The sequence below is a fragment of the Ranitomeya variabilis genome, chromosome 2 (assembly GCF_051348905.1).
Source record: "Ranitomeya variabilis isolate aRanVar5 chromosome 2, aRanVar5.hap1, whole genome shotgun sequence".
NCBI lineage: Eukaryota > Metazoa > Chordata > Amphibia > Anura > Dendrobatidae > Ranitomeya > Ranitomeya variabilis.
In genome coordinates this window covers 1,005,574,754-1,005,594,769 of record NC_135233.1, presented here as the reverse complement: position 1 = coordinate 1,005,594,769, position 20,016 = coordinate 1,005,574,754, and the positions used below count along the sequence as shown (strand labels likewise).

General features: G+C 45.0%; 1 protein-coding gene across 1 annotated transcript in view; it reads right to left on the bottom strand.

Annotated features, from left to right (window-relative positions):
• Positions 1 to 17,006: 17,006 nt before the first annotated feature.
• LOC143808507 (serotransferrin-A-like) overlaps positions 17,007 to 20,016 on the bottom strand; it is a 49,725-nt gene continuing 46,715 nt past the window's right edge. Inside the window, exons 15-17 of the mRNA XM_077291250.1 lie at positions 19,772 to 19,950; positions 17,794 to 17,980; positions 17,007 to 17,190 (exon numbers count right to left, since the gene is read on the bottom strand). Coding sequence (XP_077147365.1) covers positions 17,150 to 17,190; positions 17,794 to 17,980; positions 19,772 to 19,950 — 407 coding nt within the window. The 3' untranslated portion in view covers positions 17,007 to 17,149. The remainder of the gene's footprint in view (positions 17,191 to 17,793; positions 17,981 to 19,771; positions 19,951 to 20,016) is intronic.

Below are 20,016 nucleotides of genomic sequence, written 5' to 3'. Positions count from 1 at the left end.
TGCAGGGTACCACCCCTCATGTTGTTAGTAGGTTTGGTGACTTGGTTGATGTCGCCTTGCACTCTCCCGAACCCACGGTTAAACTTCCTGACACCTATTCAGGCAAGAAGCATAAGTTTTGAACGTTCAGGGAGAATTGTAAATTATTATTTTTACTTAGACGATGATCATCTCGGGATGAGAGCCAGCGTGTGAGGATAATTATTTCCTTACTGAGGGAGGGTCCCCATTCTTGGGCTTTCTCGCTGCCCCCTATTGGCCCTGAACTGATGTCAGTGGATAGGTTTTTTTGAGGCCTTAGGACTTATCTGTGACGAACCGTACAGTGTCAGGTTGGCAGAGGACACTATTATGGGTCTTCAGACTTCATAATGCCATGCCCATGGTCAAGCAGTCCAGTGCCAGAGGCAGCAAAGCAACCCCAAAACATCAGGGAACTTCCGCCATGTTTTACTGTAGGGACCGTGTTCTTTTCTTTGAATGCCTCTTTTTTCTCCTGTAAACTCTATGTTGATGCCTTTGCCCAACAAGCTCTACTTTTGTCTCATCTGACCAGAGAACATTCTTCCAAAACTTTTTAGGCTTTTTCAGGTAAGTTTTGGCAAACTCCAGCCTGGCTTTTTTATGTCTCGGGGTAAGAAGTGGGGTCTTCCTGGGTCTCCTACCATACAGTCCCTTTTTATTCAGACGCCGACGGATAGTACGGGTTGACACTGCTGCACCCTCGGACTGCAGGGCAGCTTGAACTTGTTTGGATGTTAGTCGAGGTTCTTTATCCAACATCCGCACAACTTGCGTTGAAATCTCTTGTCAATTTTTCTTTTCCATCCACATCTAGGGAGGTTAGCCACAGTGCCACGGGCTTTAAACTTCTTGATGACACTGCGCACGGTAGACACAGGAACATTCAGGTCTTTGGAGATGGACTTGTAGCCTTGAGATTGCTCGTGCTTCCTCACAATTTGGTTTCTCAAGTCCTCAGACAGTTCTTTGGTCTTCTTTCTTTTCTCCATGCTCAATGTGATACACACAAGGACACAGGACAGACGTTGAGTCAACTTAATCCATGTAAACTGTCTGCAAGTGTGATTTAGTTATTGCCAACACCTGTTAGGTGCCACAGGTAAGTTACAGGTGCTGTTAATTACACAAATTAGAGAAGCATCACATGATTTTTTGAACAGTGTCAATACTTTGTCCACCCCCTTTTTTATGTTTGGTGTGGAATTATCTCCAATTTGGCTTTAGGACAATTCTTTGTGTGTTTCTTCATTTAAGATAAATTAAATGAAGATAATAATAACAAAGAATTTGTGTTTGCAATCATTTTCAGGAAGAAACTGAGTATTATCTGACAGAATTGCAGGGGTGTCAATACTTTTGGCCACAACTGTACGCCCAGACACACCACAATGAGAGTGGAATAAGGGTCTCCAGGCCCAGACACACCACAATGAGAGTAGAATTATTGTTAGCACAGTGGAATGACAACTCCTAAGAACAGAATCTGTACTCTGGGACTAGGGATGAGTGAACCGAACCTGTAGTACCTGGAGAAGTAAACTGGGCCCAGAAGCCTTTGTTGAAATCCATTCTGCAATTTCTTTGCTGCCTGTGCTGTGCTGTATTATATTTCAATGGAGCCCATGGAAGTCAAGGACAATCACCCGGCAGCTAATTATTTGCAGGTGTGCAATGATTGCTTAATAAACTTAAGTTATTGTTGTTATTAGAACTCCTTAATAAACTGTTCTTAATAAACTTGTTGGTAGTTTTTTATGTGGGCAATTTTCGCCGACATTCTTCTGTGCTGCAGAGCATCTCACCTATAATTCTATACTATTCTCTGTTCTGCAGAGCATCTCACGTATACCTGCATACTATCCCCCTGTCCTGCAGAGCGTTTAACCTTTAGATCTTTGCTATTCTCTATCCTGCAGAGCAACTCACCTATAATTCTATATTATTCTTCTGCCCTGCAGAGCATCTCACGTATACCTGCATAATATCCTCCTGTCCTGCAGAGCATTTAACCTATATCGCTTTACTATTCTCTGTCCTGCAGAGTATCTCTCCTATAATTCTATATTATTCTTCTGCCCTGCAGAGCATCTCACATCTACCTGCATACTATCCCCCTGTCCTGCAGAGCATTTAACCTATATCTGATATTCTCTGTCCTGCAGAGCATCTCACCTATAATTCTATATTATTCTTCTGCCTTGCAGAGCATCTCACGTATACCTGCGTACTATCCCCCTGTCCTGCAGAGCATTTAACCTATAAGTCTTTGCTATTCTCTGTCCTGCAGAGCATCTCACCTATAATTATATATTATTCTTCTGCCCTGCAGAGCATCTCATGTATACCTGGATATACTATCCCCCTGTCCTACAGAGCATTTAACCTATAAGTCTTTGCTATTCTCTGTCCTGCAGAGCATCTCACCTATAATTCTATATTATTCTTCTGCCTTGCAGAGCATCTCACGTATACCTGCATACTATCCCCCTGTCCTGCAGAGCATTTAACCTATAAGTCTTTGCTATTCTCTGTCCTGCAGAGCATCTCACCTATAATTATATATTATTCTTCTGCCCTGCAGAGCATCTCATGTATACCTGGATATACTATCCCCCTGTCCTACAGAGCATTTAACCTATAATTCAGCCTGTGGGCAATTTTCTGTGGGCATTCTTCACCTTGCGCCTCAAATATCATGGATCTGAAGCTTTGTGATGCTGCAATCGGCAATTTACTGTGTGGGCAATTTTCCGTGTGGGCAATTTTCCATGTGGGCAATTTTCCTGTGGGCATTTTTCCTGTGGGCATTTTTCCTGTGGGCATTTTTCTGGTCACCCTTTCATACATAGGTCAGGTTTGTTGAGGACGGTGTCGCATTGATAAATAGAGTCCTTGCATATTCCCCTTCTGTAACACACTTGGCACCTCTTTTGCGAACTTCCTTTTTTCCAGTTTGAGGGACCTCCCCCGAAAAATGTTGATCTAGTATGGGTCCCGCTCCTTCCTGATTTCCAAAGATTAATGCCTTGATCGCTACCTCCTGGAACTGAAGGTACGACATAGTGTTCTGGCCTGCACATTGGGAAAGCAGGAAAGCATTGAGCATTGCCATCTGTACGATGTGCATGGCAAGCTTCTTGTACCGCACCTTGGCCTTTCTCAAAGCACTGTACTGCTGGAGTTCTTGATCAGAGAGATGAATGCCTCCCATGTTTTTGTTGTACCCCAGTACACAGTCCTGTTTGCATTTCTGTGCAGAGGTACCTGTACAGTGCTGGGGGTTCTGTCATCATGTATGGTGGTCAAGAAAAATACATCCCTCTTGTCCTTGTACTTGACCACCGGCAGGTGGTCACTACATTGGGCTCTGCTGTCACCCCTTCTGAGCATTTGCCCAATTAACATTTTTGGGCAGCATCCCAGACTTTTGCGGATAGTGTCAAAGGCTGCGGTACTTTGCGCAGAGAGGGACTTAAAGATTGGGATGCTGGTATAAAAGTTATCCACATTATTGGTGATAACCTTTATCCAGCAGTGGGTGCACCAAATCCCACACAATTTTCCCACTCACTCCCAGGACAGGGGGGCATTCAGGGGGTAAAATCTGGGTGTCCTTTTCTTCATAAACTCTAAACCTGTGGATGTACCCTGGGGTGCTCTCACAGAGCTAAGGCCGGTTTCACATTTGCGGTTGAGTCCGCAGCGCTTGTGCCGCAATTTTCCGCATGTGTTGTGTTTTCCTATCTTTAACATTAGGGACGCCTGTGTCTGCGATTGGTTGTGTTTTGCCGCGTTTGACGATGCATGCGTCATTTTGTCGTCTGCGGCTTGGCGCGGTAAACGCTACATGTAGTAATTTTAGAGGCGTCAATTTGCTATCTAGAAACGTATGCGATTGTCAGCGCTAGGAATGCGGCAAAAAAACGCATTACAGTCTATGGGAACGCATGCATACTGTTATGATCTGGTGACCCTGGAGCCGCATGAGACTATCTCTGGAGTAGGTGGTACCTGTACTGACCGCAATCTTAATACTGACACCGCAACTAGAAGTAGCTGTGGGATGTTCCTAACTTGGCCTAGACACCTCGACACAGCCGGAGGACTAAATACCCCTAAAGATGGAAATGGGAAATACTATCTTGCCTCAGAGCAGATCCCCAAAGGATAGGCAGCCCCCCACAAATATTGACTGTGAGTTAAGAGGAAATACGTACACAGGCAGAAAAGACAGAATTTAGCAAAAGAGGCACTTCTAGCTAAGTAGAAAAGGATAGGACAGAGTTCTAAGCGGTCAGTATAAAACTCTAGAAAAATCCACAGCAGAATATACTTTATACTACATCTAACTAAAGACATAGAATGTATATCTGCATCTCCAGAGAATCCAGCATGACAGAAAAATCCAAACAAAGTCTAAGCTGGACAAAAACACAATAGATTGCACTGCACATTAAAGCACACTGCATGCGTGCTACAGAGAACAAAAAAACAGACACTTATCTTAGCTGAAATGACAGCAGGGCAAGAGGAGCCAGACAGAGATGCATTCCCTCCAAGGTACAATGGACAACTGGCAGGGATTGAAGGATCCTACACACCTAAATACCTAATAGAACTGCAATAAGCAGAAACACCTGCCCTGGCTGCAATCCAGAGACCACTGCACTACCACTAACAACCACCGGAGGGAGCCCAAGAGCAGAATTCACAACAGCGTACACATGTATTTGCATACGCATGCGTTTGATGCGCTTGCGTACTTCGGACTGCGCATGTCCAGGAACTAATTTAGACATGCCCATTAAAGACACACCCTCCTGGAAATATCAAACGCATGCACATAAAAAGCACAAACATATGTAAAAAGGCATGCAAACGCTGTGTTTTTTTAACCATCATGTGTAAGCTGATGTGGATAAAAAACGTTGCGTTATCAGACGTTTGCATGCGTTTGCAGTTGCGGACAAGACGCTGCGGACTTAACCGCAAATGTGAAACTAGCCTTATAGAGTTTAATTCCATACCTGGCCTCTTACTGGGCAGGTACTAATGGAATTTGAGCCTCCCTTTGAAATGAATATTGACTCATCCATGCAGATGTCCCTTTGGGGCACGTACACTTCAGCAAACTTTTTGTTGACGTGTTTGATGACCGGCCGAACGTCGAACAGATGGTCAAAGTTGGGGTCATCTCAGGTAGAACACCATGCATTGTCGGTATAATGCAGGAATTTGTGGATGGCCTCAAAACCTGCCCTGGCCATGACCATTCGGAACACTGAAGTGTGGTACCAAACATCAACTCTCCAATATTGCCAAAATTCTGGCTTCTTAAGGATCCCCATGTGAAGACTCGGACGCCAAAGCTGCATCATTTTAACTGCGTCTACAGAAGACCAGTTAGAAAATAATGAATCGCGGTTTATTGCAAAAGATTGATGAGCACACAAATTAGTTTGGCCCATTATGAGGTTAACAAAATCTTCAGAGAAAAAGACTTTGAAAAAGTCTAGTTCTGAGAGGCCGGTGGTGTCAAATTTGATTCCTGATTCTGCCAAAAAAATCAGGAATCAGTGGCTCATAATTTTCGGGGGCGAGGTCCATATGGGGTCAGTAATGGGGGCACTGGTTCATATTCTAGAATGGGGGGGACACTGCTTCAGCTTCTGTCCTGGGACATCTGCGTGGCAGCTCTGCAGAACCTGAGGAGGAAGATGAGGAGGAGGAAGAAGACAAGGAGGACGAATCTGAAAAATAAAGAAATGTGGGATTCTCTCCCTCACTATCAGTGTCGGAGGCAATGAAAGTGGAGCGCCCCCACACCGCCGCAGGGCCTAGGGGTACCCGGCACCGGGCCTCTGAGTCTCAGTCCTGGGGTTGTCACGGTGGCTAGACCCGGTCCGTGGCCCTGTCTGTCAGTGGGGGACGTCCGGTAGAATAAGTGGTGGTGTAGCGGTGCAGTTGTGGGGTGCAGATCGCGGTAAATAATGAGGACACCAGGTTGCAGTCTCTTTACCTCTTTACTGGAGATCTCTGAGTCCTCAGTCCGGAATATGGTTCACCAGGCTGCGTAAGTCCGGCCGGTCCAATGGCACCTCCAGAGTTCACTTCACAGGTGGAAATCAGTGCCTTCCTTCTTAGCGCTATGTGTTGTAGTCCTTCCCTGCTGCGCTTACGGAAAGTACCCCACAACTGTTGTGTCTGTTTCTTAAGTTCCCTCACAACAACTCGATTAACTGATCTTCTGCTAATCCTCCGTCCCTCCCTGTTGTTACGGTTAGGACGGCACCCGTTTGACGGGTAGGCTCGGAGCTCTTCCGGGACCCTAGAGACGCCCCTCTCCACAAGTTGCCCCCCAAGACTTCATAGGTAATTAAGGTGAGACAGCCCGCCTGTAACTGACTGTCCTGCTGCTGTTTAGAGTATTGCTTGAAGCTGTCTATTGAAATACTCCCTCGGCGTTCCGGCCACCGGTAGTGCGCCTCAGTAGGATGTTGCCCTCTTCTCACAGCATCACCCCTACTGGTATTCTCCTATTGCTTCGATTTCGTTTCTCACTCAGCACAATATATCTCTCTTCTAGTCCTTCCTTAGGGCACCGCCGCTTCTCAGTGCAGGCACGGTCCCATTACTTTCTTTCCTGTAGCCAGGTCTCCATCAGGGTCCCAAACCTGACAGAGGCCCTACCGAATCCTCTCCTGCAACACCCTCTGCCACAAGGTGTTGCCTGGTTCATATCCAGTCAGCTTTCTCTCTAACTTCCTGCCTGACCCCCAGTTTTACCAGTATGTGAGGAGTGGCCTAGTGAATAGAACCCTTAGCTCCCCCTGGAGGCCCGACTGTGAAATGTATTGGTGTCTGTGATACCTGGTCAGATGAACTCCTTCAGTGCCATCAGACGTACTATAACTCCCCTTAGCGGCTGAGCCATAGTACTGCAACGACCAGGACTCTGGGGCACTGCACTCCCCCCTGGTTAAACACAGTACTCCGGGACTGGGAAGAAAACAACAATACAGGTTAGCAAAAAGACATACAATTTTTGTTGAGTGCAAATAACAATAAGTATACTTGAGCAGAGCTTCCCTTTATGGGAGGTGAGGACACTTGAACGTTACAAAACATGGTTAAATAACATAGCAACATGCTATAAATAACTTTTCTTACCCAACCGGGTATTCTACTGAGTACAAATTCTGGAACAATAATTTAACTCTGCCTTTAAGGATGCGCACTCTAAATCCATTAAAGACCTTCTTATACACATTATAAGGTTTAAGCAACTGTGCTACATTCTCCTTCTTTAAATCTGCAGGACCGCCTGTCCTAACGGCGCCAGACCTACTGCCTCTCCTTTCTTACAGGACCGCTCCTTTCAGCCCGAGCCTTCTGTCTTTTCCTCAACTATACACAGTATAGGACATAACATTCTTTCAGTTTTAGAAGCACTGAGCCATCTACATATGGCTCCTAAGAGGACTCACTACCTAACCCCTACGGGTTCACTTTCTGTCCCCTGCAACACATTATTAACTCTCTCCTTACAACGAACTGGCTTTCTACGGAGGACTCAGGGTTTACCTTCTATCCCCATTTCTATTAACATTATCAAACATTTCTTATAACATTAACTCTCGTCATTACTCTCTTACTAGCAACTATGCAGGACACGATGTCTACCCCTACGGGCCTACTGCACTTCTTCCAGCTTTCACACTCTCTTCTAGGGAACATCATCAGCATTTCGGTTACAATCAACTTAGTCAAATACATATAACTTTTACATGTAAGAATCATCATCACTTTTGCTAAACGTGGATGTCCCCTTTAAGAAGGGACCAAGTCTTTCTGAGGTAGCATTTCTTCTCTGGCTACCAGTCCATACCCAGCAAAGGCTCCGGTGCGGTATCTTCGCAAAGAGTCTCTTTCTAAGTAAAACCAGTAGGAAGCGCCTTTAAGAAGGTGCAAACTATATACAGGAAGTTTGTATCATGCACTGTTCATGATTACGGCAGTTCTTTTCAACAGGAAACAAAGTGCAAAACTTTTTAGAAAAAATGAACAAAACAATAGGGATCCCGGGTCAGCAAAGGGATCCATAAAGAATTAACCCTGGACGGGTTTAGCAGCAACAGTAAACAAACAATTAAACAAAGAACTATTTACATAGTCAGGTCTTCGAGGTTTATCCTTGTAGTAGGTTGCAAGGCATCAGTTGGTAGCGAACACTTCCTGGCCTGGGAAGATCTCTGTTCGACTTCTCATCCGATGCGGTATCAATGTCACTAATCTGTCTTTCAGGTATAATCTGGGTTCGAATGTCAATTTTGGTGGTAAGTTCAGTGGTAGAGATATTGCACTCTGTAGTAGTAGTGCTGGGACTCGTCGGTTCAGAGGTAGTCTTAGTCAGGGCAGCAGGCAGCGCTGCTGCAAGATCAGTCACTGGAACGAAGTCAGTAGCGGTGGCACTAGCAGTCACTGGAGTGGTGTCAATCATCAGGGCAGGGTCGTTCTTCCTACCTGCTTCAGATGCGGTTCCTCCGGTGCCGGTCCGCTCCGTCTCCGCTGGGGTCTGGAACGCTGGTTGCGGGGCCTTGTGCTGCGACGCTGTCATCTCTGCTTGCAGCACCTCGCTTTCCGGCAGGGCCTTGCTTTCTGGCTTCGGAGCACTGGAACTTCTTTCTTGCTCCGGACCAGACGAGGCTGCCGACAGACGTCTGGTGAGGCTCCCGATGATGGTCTTCTTCCACCCGGCCTCAGTGCTCAGCGGCATCCGCCGGGATTGGTGGATCAGCTCGTCCGCTCCGGTCTGCAGGAGGTCAGCGTCAACTGTGGAGGTCTGGCTGCGGTGCCTCTCCGGGTAGCTGGGGGAGTCCTCGGCTCCGACCCCACGCTCCGGCTCCGGGCGGCTGGCCATGGCGTCCTCCATGTTGCTCGCTTCTTCTTCCTGGTCCTTTTCCCGCTCTCTCCTCCGTGGGCGGTTCCGTTTTCTCTGTCTCTGCCCACCATTGAGGATCAGGAGGCGGATCTCGGCTGCTGACGGACACGTCCTCAAGGGGCCGAAATATTTAGACTGGGCGGCCATTGTCTTTCGCGCTCTTCAGCTTGTTCACGCCCACTTCCACGCCCTTCTTCTTCTCCTGCGCTCTCCTTAGCGCTGTAATGGCGGCGGTTTTGGCGGGAACTTCTGGCGGCAAGTGGTAACATACAGTCCTTGTAATAAAGCACAGTCCAAGCACGATAAATCACAGTTCCAAGGCACACATGACCTGATTCTTCTGGCTTAAGTAGATCCTGTTCGTGACGCCAAGTTGGAGCGCCCCCACACCGCCGCAGGGCCTAGGGGTACCCGGCACCGGGCCTCTGAGTCTCAGTCCTGGGGTTGTCACGGTGGCTAGACCCGGTCCGTGGCCCTGTCTGTCAGTGGGGGACGTCCGGTAGAATAAGTGGTGGTGTAGCGGTGCAGTTGTGGGGTGCAGATCGCGGTAAATAACGAGGACACCAGGTTGCAGTCTCTTTACCTCTTTACTGGAGATCTCCGAGTCCTCAGTCCGGAATATGGTTCACCAGGCTGCGTAAGTCCGGCCGGTCCAATGGCACCTCCAGAGTTCACTTCACAGGTGGAAATCAGTGCCTTCCTTCTTAGCGCTATGTGTTGTAGTCCTTCCCTGCTGCGCTTACGGAAAGTACCCCACAACTGTTGTGTCTGTTTCTTAAGTTCCCTCACAACAACTCGATTAACTGATCTTCTGCTAATCCTCCGTCCCTCCCTGTTGTTACGGTTAGGACGGCACCCGTTTGACGGGTAGGCTCGGAGCTCTTCCGGGACCCTAGAGACGCCCCTCTCCACCAGTTGCCCCCCAAGACTTCATAGGTGATTAAGGTGAGACAGCCCGCCTGTAACTGACTGTCCTGCCGCTGTTTAGAGTATTGCTTGAAGCTGTCTATTGAAATACTCCCTCGGCGTTCTGGCCACCGGTAGTGCGCCTCAGTAGGATGTTGCCCTCTTCTCACAGCATCACCCCTACTGGTATTCTCCTATTGCTTCGATTTCGTTTCTCACTCAGCACAATATATCTCTCTTCTAGTCCTTCCTTAGGGCACCGCCGCTTCTCAGTGCAGGCACGGTCCCATTACTTTCTTTCCTGTAGCCAGGTCTCCATCAGGGTCCCAAACCTGACAGAGGCCCTACCGAATCCTCTCCTGCAACACCCTCTGCCACAAGGTGTTGCCTGGTTCATATCCAGTCAGCTTTCTCTCTAACTTCCTGCCTGACCCCCAGTTTTACCAGTATGTGAGGAGTGGCCTAGTGAATAGAACCCTTAGCTCCCCCTGGAGGCCCGACTGTGAAATGTATTGGTGTCTGTGATACCTGGTCAGATGAACTCCTTCAGTGCCATCAGACGTACTATAACTCCCCTTAGCGGCTGAGCCATAGTACTGCAACGACCAGGACTCTGGGGCGCTGCAAAAGCGTATGTCTTCTCCACTTAATAGCGCTTTTGGGACAAACGGGACGAGTAGGACGACTTTTTTATGTATGTGGTGATTGTGTCAGTACTTATTTAGTTGTTTGTGTGTGTGTGAGATAGTGCTTAGTGTAAACTTTTTTGTTTGAAAAGAAAACGCTAAAAGGAAAAAAGGAGGCAACCAGGAAGAAAAAAAAGTCAGTGAAAAGAAAATGGACAGGGATCAGGGATGAACACATTTACAATTGTTGTCTCTCTTCTTTCTTCTGTCTTGTCTTTTTTCTTCTCGGTTTTTTGTTCTTCTTCCTTCAGCAAAGATTTTGGTGTTGCAGGCTTCTGTGGCACCACAAGGACCAGCACAGCGCAGATCCTGTAGCGTGACCGCACTGCAGAAATCCTCAGCTACTGTGAGGACCTGCAACACGGTCACAGACAGGTCATAGAGCGGTCTTAACATTGCTGTGCCCTGTCATTGGTGCTATCGATGATGACAGCGATCGCACCCAGAGGTAAGATGGTGCCGGAATTTTAATGCGATCACCACGATTTAAGTCGCAGTGTCACATTAAATAAATGACATAATGATCCATCCCTGGTCAAATAGGCCCTGGGCACTCGGACGGATCATTTTGTCCATTGTCAGAAATGGGTTAAACCAGTGTTTTCCAAACTCCAGTCCTCACGGACCCCACGGGTCATGTTTTCAGGATTTCCATAGTGTTGCACAGGTGAGACAATTCCTGAAGCCTTGATGATACTTCCACTACTTGCACAATACTAAGGAAATCCTGAAAACATGACCCATGGGGTCCGTGAGGACTGGATTTTGGGAAACACTGGGTTAAACCATAACCACTTTTGTAATTTGTTTTAATTAAAAAATAAGCAACACCTAAGATAAAACCAAAATTAACAAATACCCTGCAGTAAATAAATAAATAGCAATGTCCACTTGGAAGATTAGGCACCAAATATATCGGCTGATGACTATGCTTCTTTCACTTCAAGTGATACCTCACACTTATAGTATTAAAGGCCTATTCTGGGTGGTGCTCATGTAGGGAGGAGAGTCAAGCTAACGGTCTCTCCTGCTTGTCTGGGCTGGAACCGTCGGGGCTGTCACCAGTGTTTCAGGGGAAAAGATTGCTGACCAGAGCAGTTCAAGGCACCTGACTGGTGGGGGCGGGTCTGACATAAATAGCAGTTTGAGCAGGAACTTCGTGACACTTGGCAGGGAACGAGCTTGTGAGTAGTGAGACGGTTAACTCCCTCTCCACGGACCCATGCGCGCTAGCTGCGCCTATACACCAAGCAAGCCAGACTGCCGACACATCCTACCCTCAGCCCAGAGAGACTTCCGCACTGGGTAGTGACCAGGATAGAGTATGTACCTTGGCTCTGTTCACCACCATGGGGGGGAAGAGATTGCTGACCAAAGCAGTTCAGAGCCCCTGACTGGTGGGGGCGGGTCTGACATGAATAGCAGTTTGAGCAGGAAGACGTGACACTTGGTGGGGAACAAGCTTGTGAGTAGTGAGACGGTTAACTCCCTCTCCATGGACCCATGCCCGCTAGCTGCGCCTATACCCCAAGCAAGCCAAACTGCCGACACATCCTACCCTCAGCCCAGGGAGACTTAAGCACCGGGTAGTGACCAGGATAGAGTACGTACCTTTGCTCCGCTCAATACCACGAAGGCACCGCTTAGTGCCATCCTTGCGAGGAACACCTGCAACGCCTGGAACAAGTGTTGGCCTGCCTTCAGAAGCACAGACTAAAAGTAAAGCCCCAGAAGTGCCATCTGTTCCGCACACAAATTGAATACTTGGGTCATGTAATTTCTGCTGAAGGGGTAGAGCCCTCCAGAGAGAAGGTCACCGTGATTTAAGACTGGCCCACTCCGGAGACCGTGAAAGATGTGTGGGCGTTCCTGGGACTGACTGGTTATTACAGGCGGTTTGAGAAGAACTTCGCTCGATGGGCAAAGCCCTTACAGAAGCTGTTGAAGAAGAGTTGGAAACTCAAGAATTTTGTTGGTGCTGCAGTAGGATTTCTGAGAGTGATGTAGAATATTTAAATATAACCACTATATGTGAGCAAGGAAAGTTGCAGTACTATAAGTTTGCCAGCTGATGGCAGTGGCGTAGTTATAAAGTCTATATTTCCAACATTCCTCAATAAACTGCATAATAATTTTAATAATAGATTCTAAGTGTCATTTTTTGAACTTTTTACACTTATTAAAAGTAAGTGCTTTATTTAAAGCAAGGAATAGTGTGCTGCAGAGTCCATAGAACTTCAAGATTGCCGCTTTGGCGCCAATCAGGTATGTGTGCTCTGTTCAGTATTCTCAACCTCTGGGAGCAAGCCTCTGGCCACAATGCAGGGATTGTAATGTTATGGAGTCCCAGGCACTACTTCCCCAACTTCATCGTGTATTGGGCAATGCATAGTGCTGCCGAGAAATTCCCTTCTCCCCACCTCTGCTGCAGCTGGCATTCTGTGAGACATCAGGGTACAGTCCTGGTCTGGAGCCGTGTAGGAAGGAAGGAAGCACCCAGGGTCTCCTTTTCTGAGAGTGCTTCTCAGCGGGCGCGGCACGCGGGATGTCAGGTCCGGTCTTACAGGCAGCAGAGCTGGACAGTAAACATGGTAGGAGGGTGACGAGGGCCTGTGGGATAGTTTTGGCTCACTTCTAGTCTAAGAATGTCCACAAAATTAAGCTTAGGAGGCGGAGCTAAGCAGGCACACATCCTTTCCGGTAAGCATTCAGGTCATGCCACCCTCCACGGACCCGTCTTAATTTTTTGCCTAGAGCTGTACTTTGCTAAATTTGGCCCTGAGTATGTGTCAGGATTCTGTTGTCTTTCTGGGGAGTGATCACTAGTGGCTTTTGTTATTATGCTGCATTTTCACTCCACTTACCACTGGAAACTTCTATTGTGTATGTGTAATTCCCCTTTACTAAGATGACCAATGTTGAACCATTGGAAGTCATGTTATTTCCTGTTTGGGCCTACTTAAAGGGATCTTGACAGGTTACACATTATACCCAAACCATGGTCAACATGTATCACCCACTGGCTGTATGATCATAGCCATGTACAATATACAGTGGGGGAAATAATTATTTCATCCCTTGCTGATTTTGTAAGTTTGCCCACTGACAAAGACATGAACAGTCTGTAATTTTAAGTGTAGGTTAATTTTAACATTGAGAGATAAAATATCAATAACAAAATCCAGAAAATCACATTGTATAAATTATATAAATTTATTTGCATTTTGCAGTGAGAAATAAGTATTTGATCCTTCTGGCAAACAAGACTTAATACTTGGTGGCAAAACCCTTGTTGGCAGGCACAGCAGTCAGACGTTTTTTGTAGTTGATGATGAGGTTTGCGCACATGTCAGGAGGAATTTTGGTCCACTCCTCTTTGCAGATCATCTCTAAATCAGTGACACCAAAAAAAAAAAAAAAAAATCCTTCAATCCTGCTGTCAAAAAAACCCTCCAGGAAGAAAAGAAAAACTACAATCTACACCAAAGAATGGGAATGAGTTTTCCTTCTTTGGTGTAGATTGTAGTTCATCTCTAAATCATTAAAATTTTGAGGCTGTCGCTTGGAAACTCAGAGCTTCAACTCCCTCCATACATTTTCTATGGGATTAAGGTCTGGAGACTGGCTAGGCCTCTCCATGACCTTAATGTGCTTCTTTTTGAGCCACTCCTTTGTTGCCTTGGCTGTATGTTTTGGTCTTTGTTCATTTTTAATGTCGTGGTGGAGGTTGTCACTCAGGATTTTACGGTACGTGGTTCCATCCATTCTCCCTTTGATGTGGTGAAGTAGTCCTGTGACCGTAGGAGAGAAACACCCCAAAACATAATGTTTCCACCTCCATGCTTGACAGTGGGGACGTGTTCTTTTGGTCATAGACAACATTTCTCTTCCTCCAACCACGGTGAGTTGAGTTAATGCCAAAGACCTCAATTTTTGTCTCATCTGACCACAGCACCTTCTCCCAATCACTCACTGATCATTCATTACATCCGATCATAGCTGAAGGCTCATGCTGTTATTTGCCAGTGTTGGAACCGCAGCGGTAATGATTTTAACACCGATCAGAGGCAGCGTGGCCAACATCGGATGTTCGGGCCCTCATTCAAGTGAATTGGGTCCATGTTTGGGTTCAGGTACTGTCTGGTACCCAAACTCAAATGTCATGATCCAGGTCGGGATTTGCTTCTTGCTTCTCTTTCCCCGGCCTGGTCATGGAGGGGTTAACTTTTCCTGCCTCTCTTTGGTTCCTGGGTGGCTGTTTATTGGTTCTATTTTAGACAGCCTTTGTCAGAGACAGTTCATGCTTCCAGGCTAGAGCAGCTGATCCGTATACCCTAGTGATCCTTCTGCCTCTGACTTCCCGTGTGTGTGTGTCTGACATGTTCCCTATCCCTGACTCAGTGTACTTTTGGTGATTTCCCTACAGTGTATGACTTGGCTTGAACTCTAAACTCCGCTTCCGATTTTTCTGTCTCTGGTACTGCGCTCCCCGATGGGCTTTTGACCCTCTGGCTTGTACCTTGATTCCTCTTTCCGTCTCACGTTTTTGGATACCGTGCTCCCATCTGGCTCTGACTTTTGGCTCGTCTCTGACCTCGTGATTTGGTGTGACCTCTGGTGTGACCTTCAGCCTGTCTCTACTCTGACGCCTCCTGGTAGCGGCCTGCACTTCTGCACTGAAGTGCTACACAGTAAGTACAACCCTTTTTCCCGTAACATCGCCCTCTAGTGGCAGCTGAGCGCAACTGCTCCGCAGTTGCATTACACCAAGCCATTTTTTAGGTGTCAGGCTGAACTCGTCGGACCCAAACATCCAGGGATCCGCCCATCTCTACTTATCACCTAACCTTCAACCTACGCCTTCATTTTACCCCCTTCTTCATGCCTACAAGTAAAACTACTAGTTAAGCCATTCCTTACTGCCTACTTTCAAACTTATGTCATATCTGGGCCTCTAGCTACGCCGATTCTAGGCCTATCTTTTTCTTTAATGTCCTAGAGGATCTAAAATAAAAAATTACTTTAGACTAGGCCTTGATGATAAAGGACCATTATTGTATTTATTCCTATTTGGATCTAATTGTTTCTATGGTAACAGACTACATACAAATCCAACATTTACCCCACCCTGCAGTCATATTCCTTTCCACATTTCCTACCGTACTTGTTTTTGCTAACGTAGCTTTTTTTAGGTTAGAAAGATGTAGCGGGCAAATGAAACAGTAGATGGACCGCTGGATCAGTCTATGCAAAGTTGGCTTGCTGTTTGTTACCATGGAGATGCATAAACCTTCATAGGAACTGTAAACACAAAGCAATAAGACAATTTTTAAAGTAATCTGTCACCAGGTTTTTGCTATTTAATCTAAAAGCAGCATAATGTTGGGGCACAGAGCCTTATTCCAGTGATTTTTCACTCAGCAGCTTGATATAGTTTCAATAAAAACAGTGTTTTATCAGCAAGAAATGATCACTGCCGGACTGGATTTCTTGTGCAAAAAGATCAGCTAATCTGTGTATCCACAGTGTACACAGGAAGCTGGCAATTGGTTCTGTGGGCGGGGTTATGCAGAGCTCAGCAGTCATAGCTCTGCTACATTTACAGAAGAGAAAACGAGGATTCTATCAAAACTGCACCAAACAGCCCAGTAAGTGATGCACACCTGGAATCAGGCTTTCAGCCCCTATGTCATACTGCTCTCAGATTCCATAGCAAAATCCTGCTGACATATTCCCTTTAATAAAGACAATTATTTTGCAAAGCTGCTTCTCTTGTTAAATGCATTAAACCAATGGTTGTAAAGGTGAACATAGCTTTATTTTTTCTCATTTCAAGTACTATAGATAAACATTTTAATCAAATGATGCTCTAACCCAGAATTTCACCTCAAAGAACTCATAATCTATGTTGAACGACAGTAGTGAAGTTTCAAATTTGAATACAGCAGGTTCTTTAAGTCTTTAATAGCTGCTCCATTTAAGTAATATAGATTTATTTTTTTACCATCAGGCCCTAATTCATCAAGAATGGTGTTTTTCTCACTGGTACATTTCCTTACTCATTAAGAAATGTACGCCTTTAATGAATTGGGAGCACCTGACAAGTAATGTGAACTTCCTTGTGTGCCTCTCCACAAATCTTACTCCAGCCAATGACTGGAGTAAGATTTGGGACATAAGGATCGCCGTTAGTTTTACGATCGGGTTGCCACGCCCCTGTACACCTTGATCGAAGCTGGGCAAAAATAGCACAAGAACGCCATTGGTCGCAAAATTTTGCACAGCCTGTTGTTGCACCTAAACTTTATGACTTTAAGGATTTTTATGCCAGAATTTTGGTGTAAATGCTGTTATGAATCGGGCTCTAAAATTCGTATATATCCTAGAAATTGTAGATTCAAATAATTTCACAGTGTGGTAATGATGGTGATCAAAGGATGAAGAAAGAATTTATACAAGAAAATCTCAATCTATTTATTGAAAGATGAAAGACGTGTCAAGGTCGTGAATGTGGAATATTCCTTTGTATGTGGAAAAGAACAAAGAGATAAGTGAAGATACATAGATGACAATCCTTCACCAGGACTAGACATTAGAACTTGCAGGTATGGAAGGTGCAGGCTTTCAGCAGTTCTGTGAATGAAAAAGACACAAAGGACAAGTTAGAAGTGGAGGAAAGTCATTGTAGCAGCATAAATAAGTCCGCCTCTAAATTGTCTAAAGTATCATAAGACAATCATGCCCAACTGTGTCTGGGTCTATATGTGACCATCACTTGCCTGAACATTCACAGAGGAAGGCAAAGTCACATAGTCACTTCTCATGAGCCTTTATCAATGTCTGGGACCATGTGAGGATCCTCTTGTGGGTCTGTTTGCCCTGTTAACCTACTGTAGCCTTCTTTGTCATGAAGTTCTGCAGCATCGTTTCCATCCCAAAAGTTGTGTATATTTCCGTATATACTGTATCTATTTATTTTATGACTGTGATCTGGTGGTTGCCTAAATTTCTCTTTTGTCTAAATATATGGAGGAAATGCTGAATGAAAAGCTGTAAATGAAGTCAATGGCTGCTCTGGGTATATTTTGGGCTGACCATTACTACCCGAGAAGAAAAATCTTATTGCGTTTCCCAAGACTACATCAGCGTTGGTTCATCTAGAATTATAGAATCTAAGAATCCGAGACTCTAAAGGAAAAAAAATCATAAACGTGAAAAGGAAGATAGGTTAGGTACCTGATTGTGAACATTGGTTCAGAGAAGACACCGAGTCGGTGTACTGCTGTCCAAGGAAAGCGTTCATGTTCACTGTGATTTCACGTAAGCATTCTGTAGAGTCCTTGAAAAGTTGGTCTTTGCGTCCCTCAGAATCAAACATGTAGAACAATTGGGCAGATTTATCCTTATTCTTTCCAAATTGGCGCTGAAAGGAAGATATCAAAGCAGGATAAAAGTTTAATGGATATTTACAGTAGGAGGAGAAGGAGGCTAATTCTAGTAACTTAGACTTGTGTAATTATTGTCCATCATCCAATATAAAATACTGGAAATATATAATAGTAAACAAAGCTTTATAAAATATGTTTTGGTGCTTTCATGTAATGGGAAAAGGGGTGCCATGATTTAATATTGTTTACTGTATAAGTATATATACAGTGTGTATATATATATATATATATATATATATATATATATATATATATATATATATATATATATATACAGGGGGAAAATAATTATTTGATCCCTTGCTGATTTTGTAAGTTTGCCCACTGACAAAGACATAAACAGTCTATAATTTTAAGGGTAGGTTAATTTTAACATTGAGAGATAAAATATCAATAATAAAATCCAGAAAATCATATTGTATAAACTATATACATTTATTTGCATTTTGCAGTGAGAATAAGTGTTTGATCCCCTACCAACCATTAAGGCTATGTTTCCATGGTCCGTACGGGCAGCGCTTTGAACGCAGCAGATCCCTACTCCGTCCAAAGCGCTGCCGGCTATTTTACACGCGGTGATTCCGCATGTGTTCACATGCGGAATCACTGCATTCTATACATAGAATGGTGCTATTTATCTTGAGGAGACTGAGTGTTTTCGCAAGATAAACAGACATGCTGCGTTCTATAAAGACGAGCGCAAGTGCGTATACGCAGGTTTGCCACCTGAGTCTTTGTACGCATAGTGTATATGGGATTTCATAAAATCCCATCCACTGTGCTGTGACATCTGGACACTGGGGATTGGACGCTGTGGCTGTACGTAAGGTCCAATCTGCATCAAATACGCCATGTGGAAACATACCCTAAGAGTTCTGGCTCCTACAGACCAGTTAGAAGCTCCTAATCAACTCGTTACCTGCATTAACAACAGCAGTTTTACATAGTCACCTTTATAAAAGATTCCTGTCCACAGACTCAATGAATTAGTCAGACTCTTAACATCTACAACATGGGCAAGACCAAAGAGCTTTCTAAGGATGTCAGGGACAAGATCATAGATCTGCACAAAGCTGGAGTGGGCTACAAACCATAAGTAAGAGCTGGGTGAGAAGGAGACAACTGTTGGTGCAATAGTAAAAAAAATGGAGGAAATACAAAATGACTGTCAGTTGGCATTCATTTGGGGCAGCAAGCGTAAGCTTTCAATACATGGTTGATAAAATAGGAAATGTGGAATAAAATAAAAAAGGTAAATAAAAAAGATGATTACAATGACTTTTGAGAAATGCACTATGTACATATTTGGCATCGCAAGGAGATCACATTGTTTGTGTGGTGGGGAGTGGAGCACAATTCTAACTAAAGATAAAGGTGACTTTTTTCTATTGGAAAACCTCCTTAGGGTATGTGACTTTTTCAGACAATGTAAAACCAACTTGCTGTTCAGTCTTTTTGAACATCTTTCAACCCTTTTGGGTTTCCAAAGCTGCCAAGTGAATATAATAAGAGACCCAACTATTTTTCTGGCGGTTTCTAAATGGAAGAGGCTCTCTATTAATATATATGACTTGTAAAAACAAATGCTGGTGCCTAAGTAATCACAAAAGATGTTGGAAAGACAAAAAAAGACGCTTTAAGAAATAACTCTGCCAGCATTTTCCTGAAGTGTGTTATGTATGAAAAACTCAGTGGGTAAGTTGGCATCTAAATGACGCCGCGTGTAAATGGCGCCGTGTGCACATGCCTTTAGACTTTTATCTTACCATCTGCTCTTTAAGAATCCTTACAACCACTTCTTTTCTGCTTGGCATGGTCGCAACGGCGTGAGATGGGACCTCGGCAAGGTTACAGACTTTATATTCAGACACGGGTTTGACTGTGCCATCTGGGCACAGGAGGCGGAAATCTTCTTCCTTCATGTTGTTTAGCCATGCTGTGTTACCTAGAAAGAAAGCTCACTCTTTAGAGTTCTGGCTCTGATTCTGCCATGAAAGTGATTTTATAATAC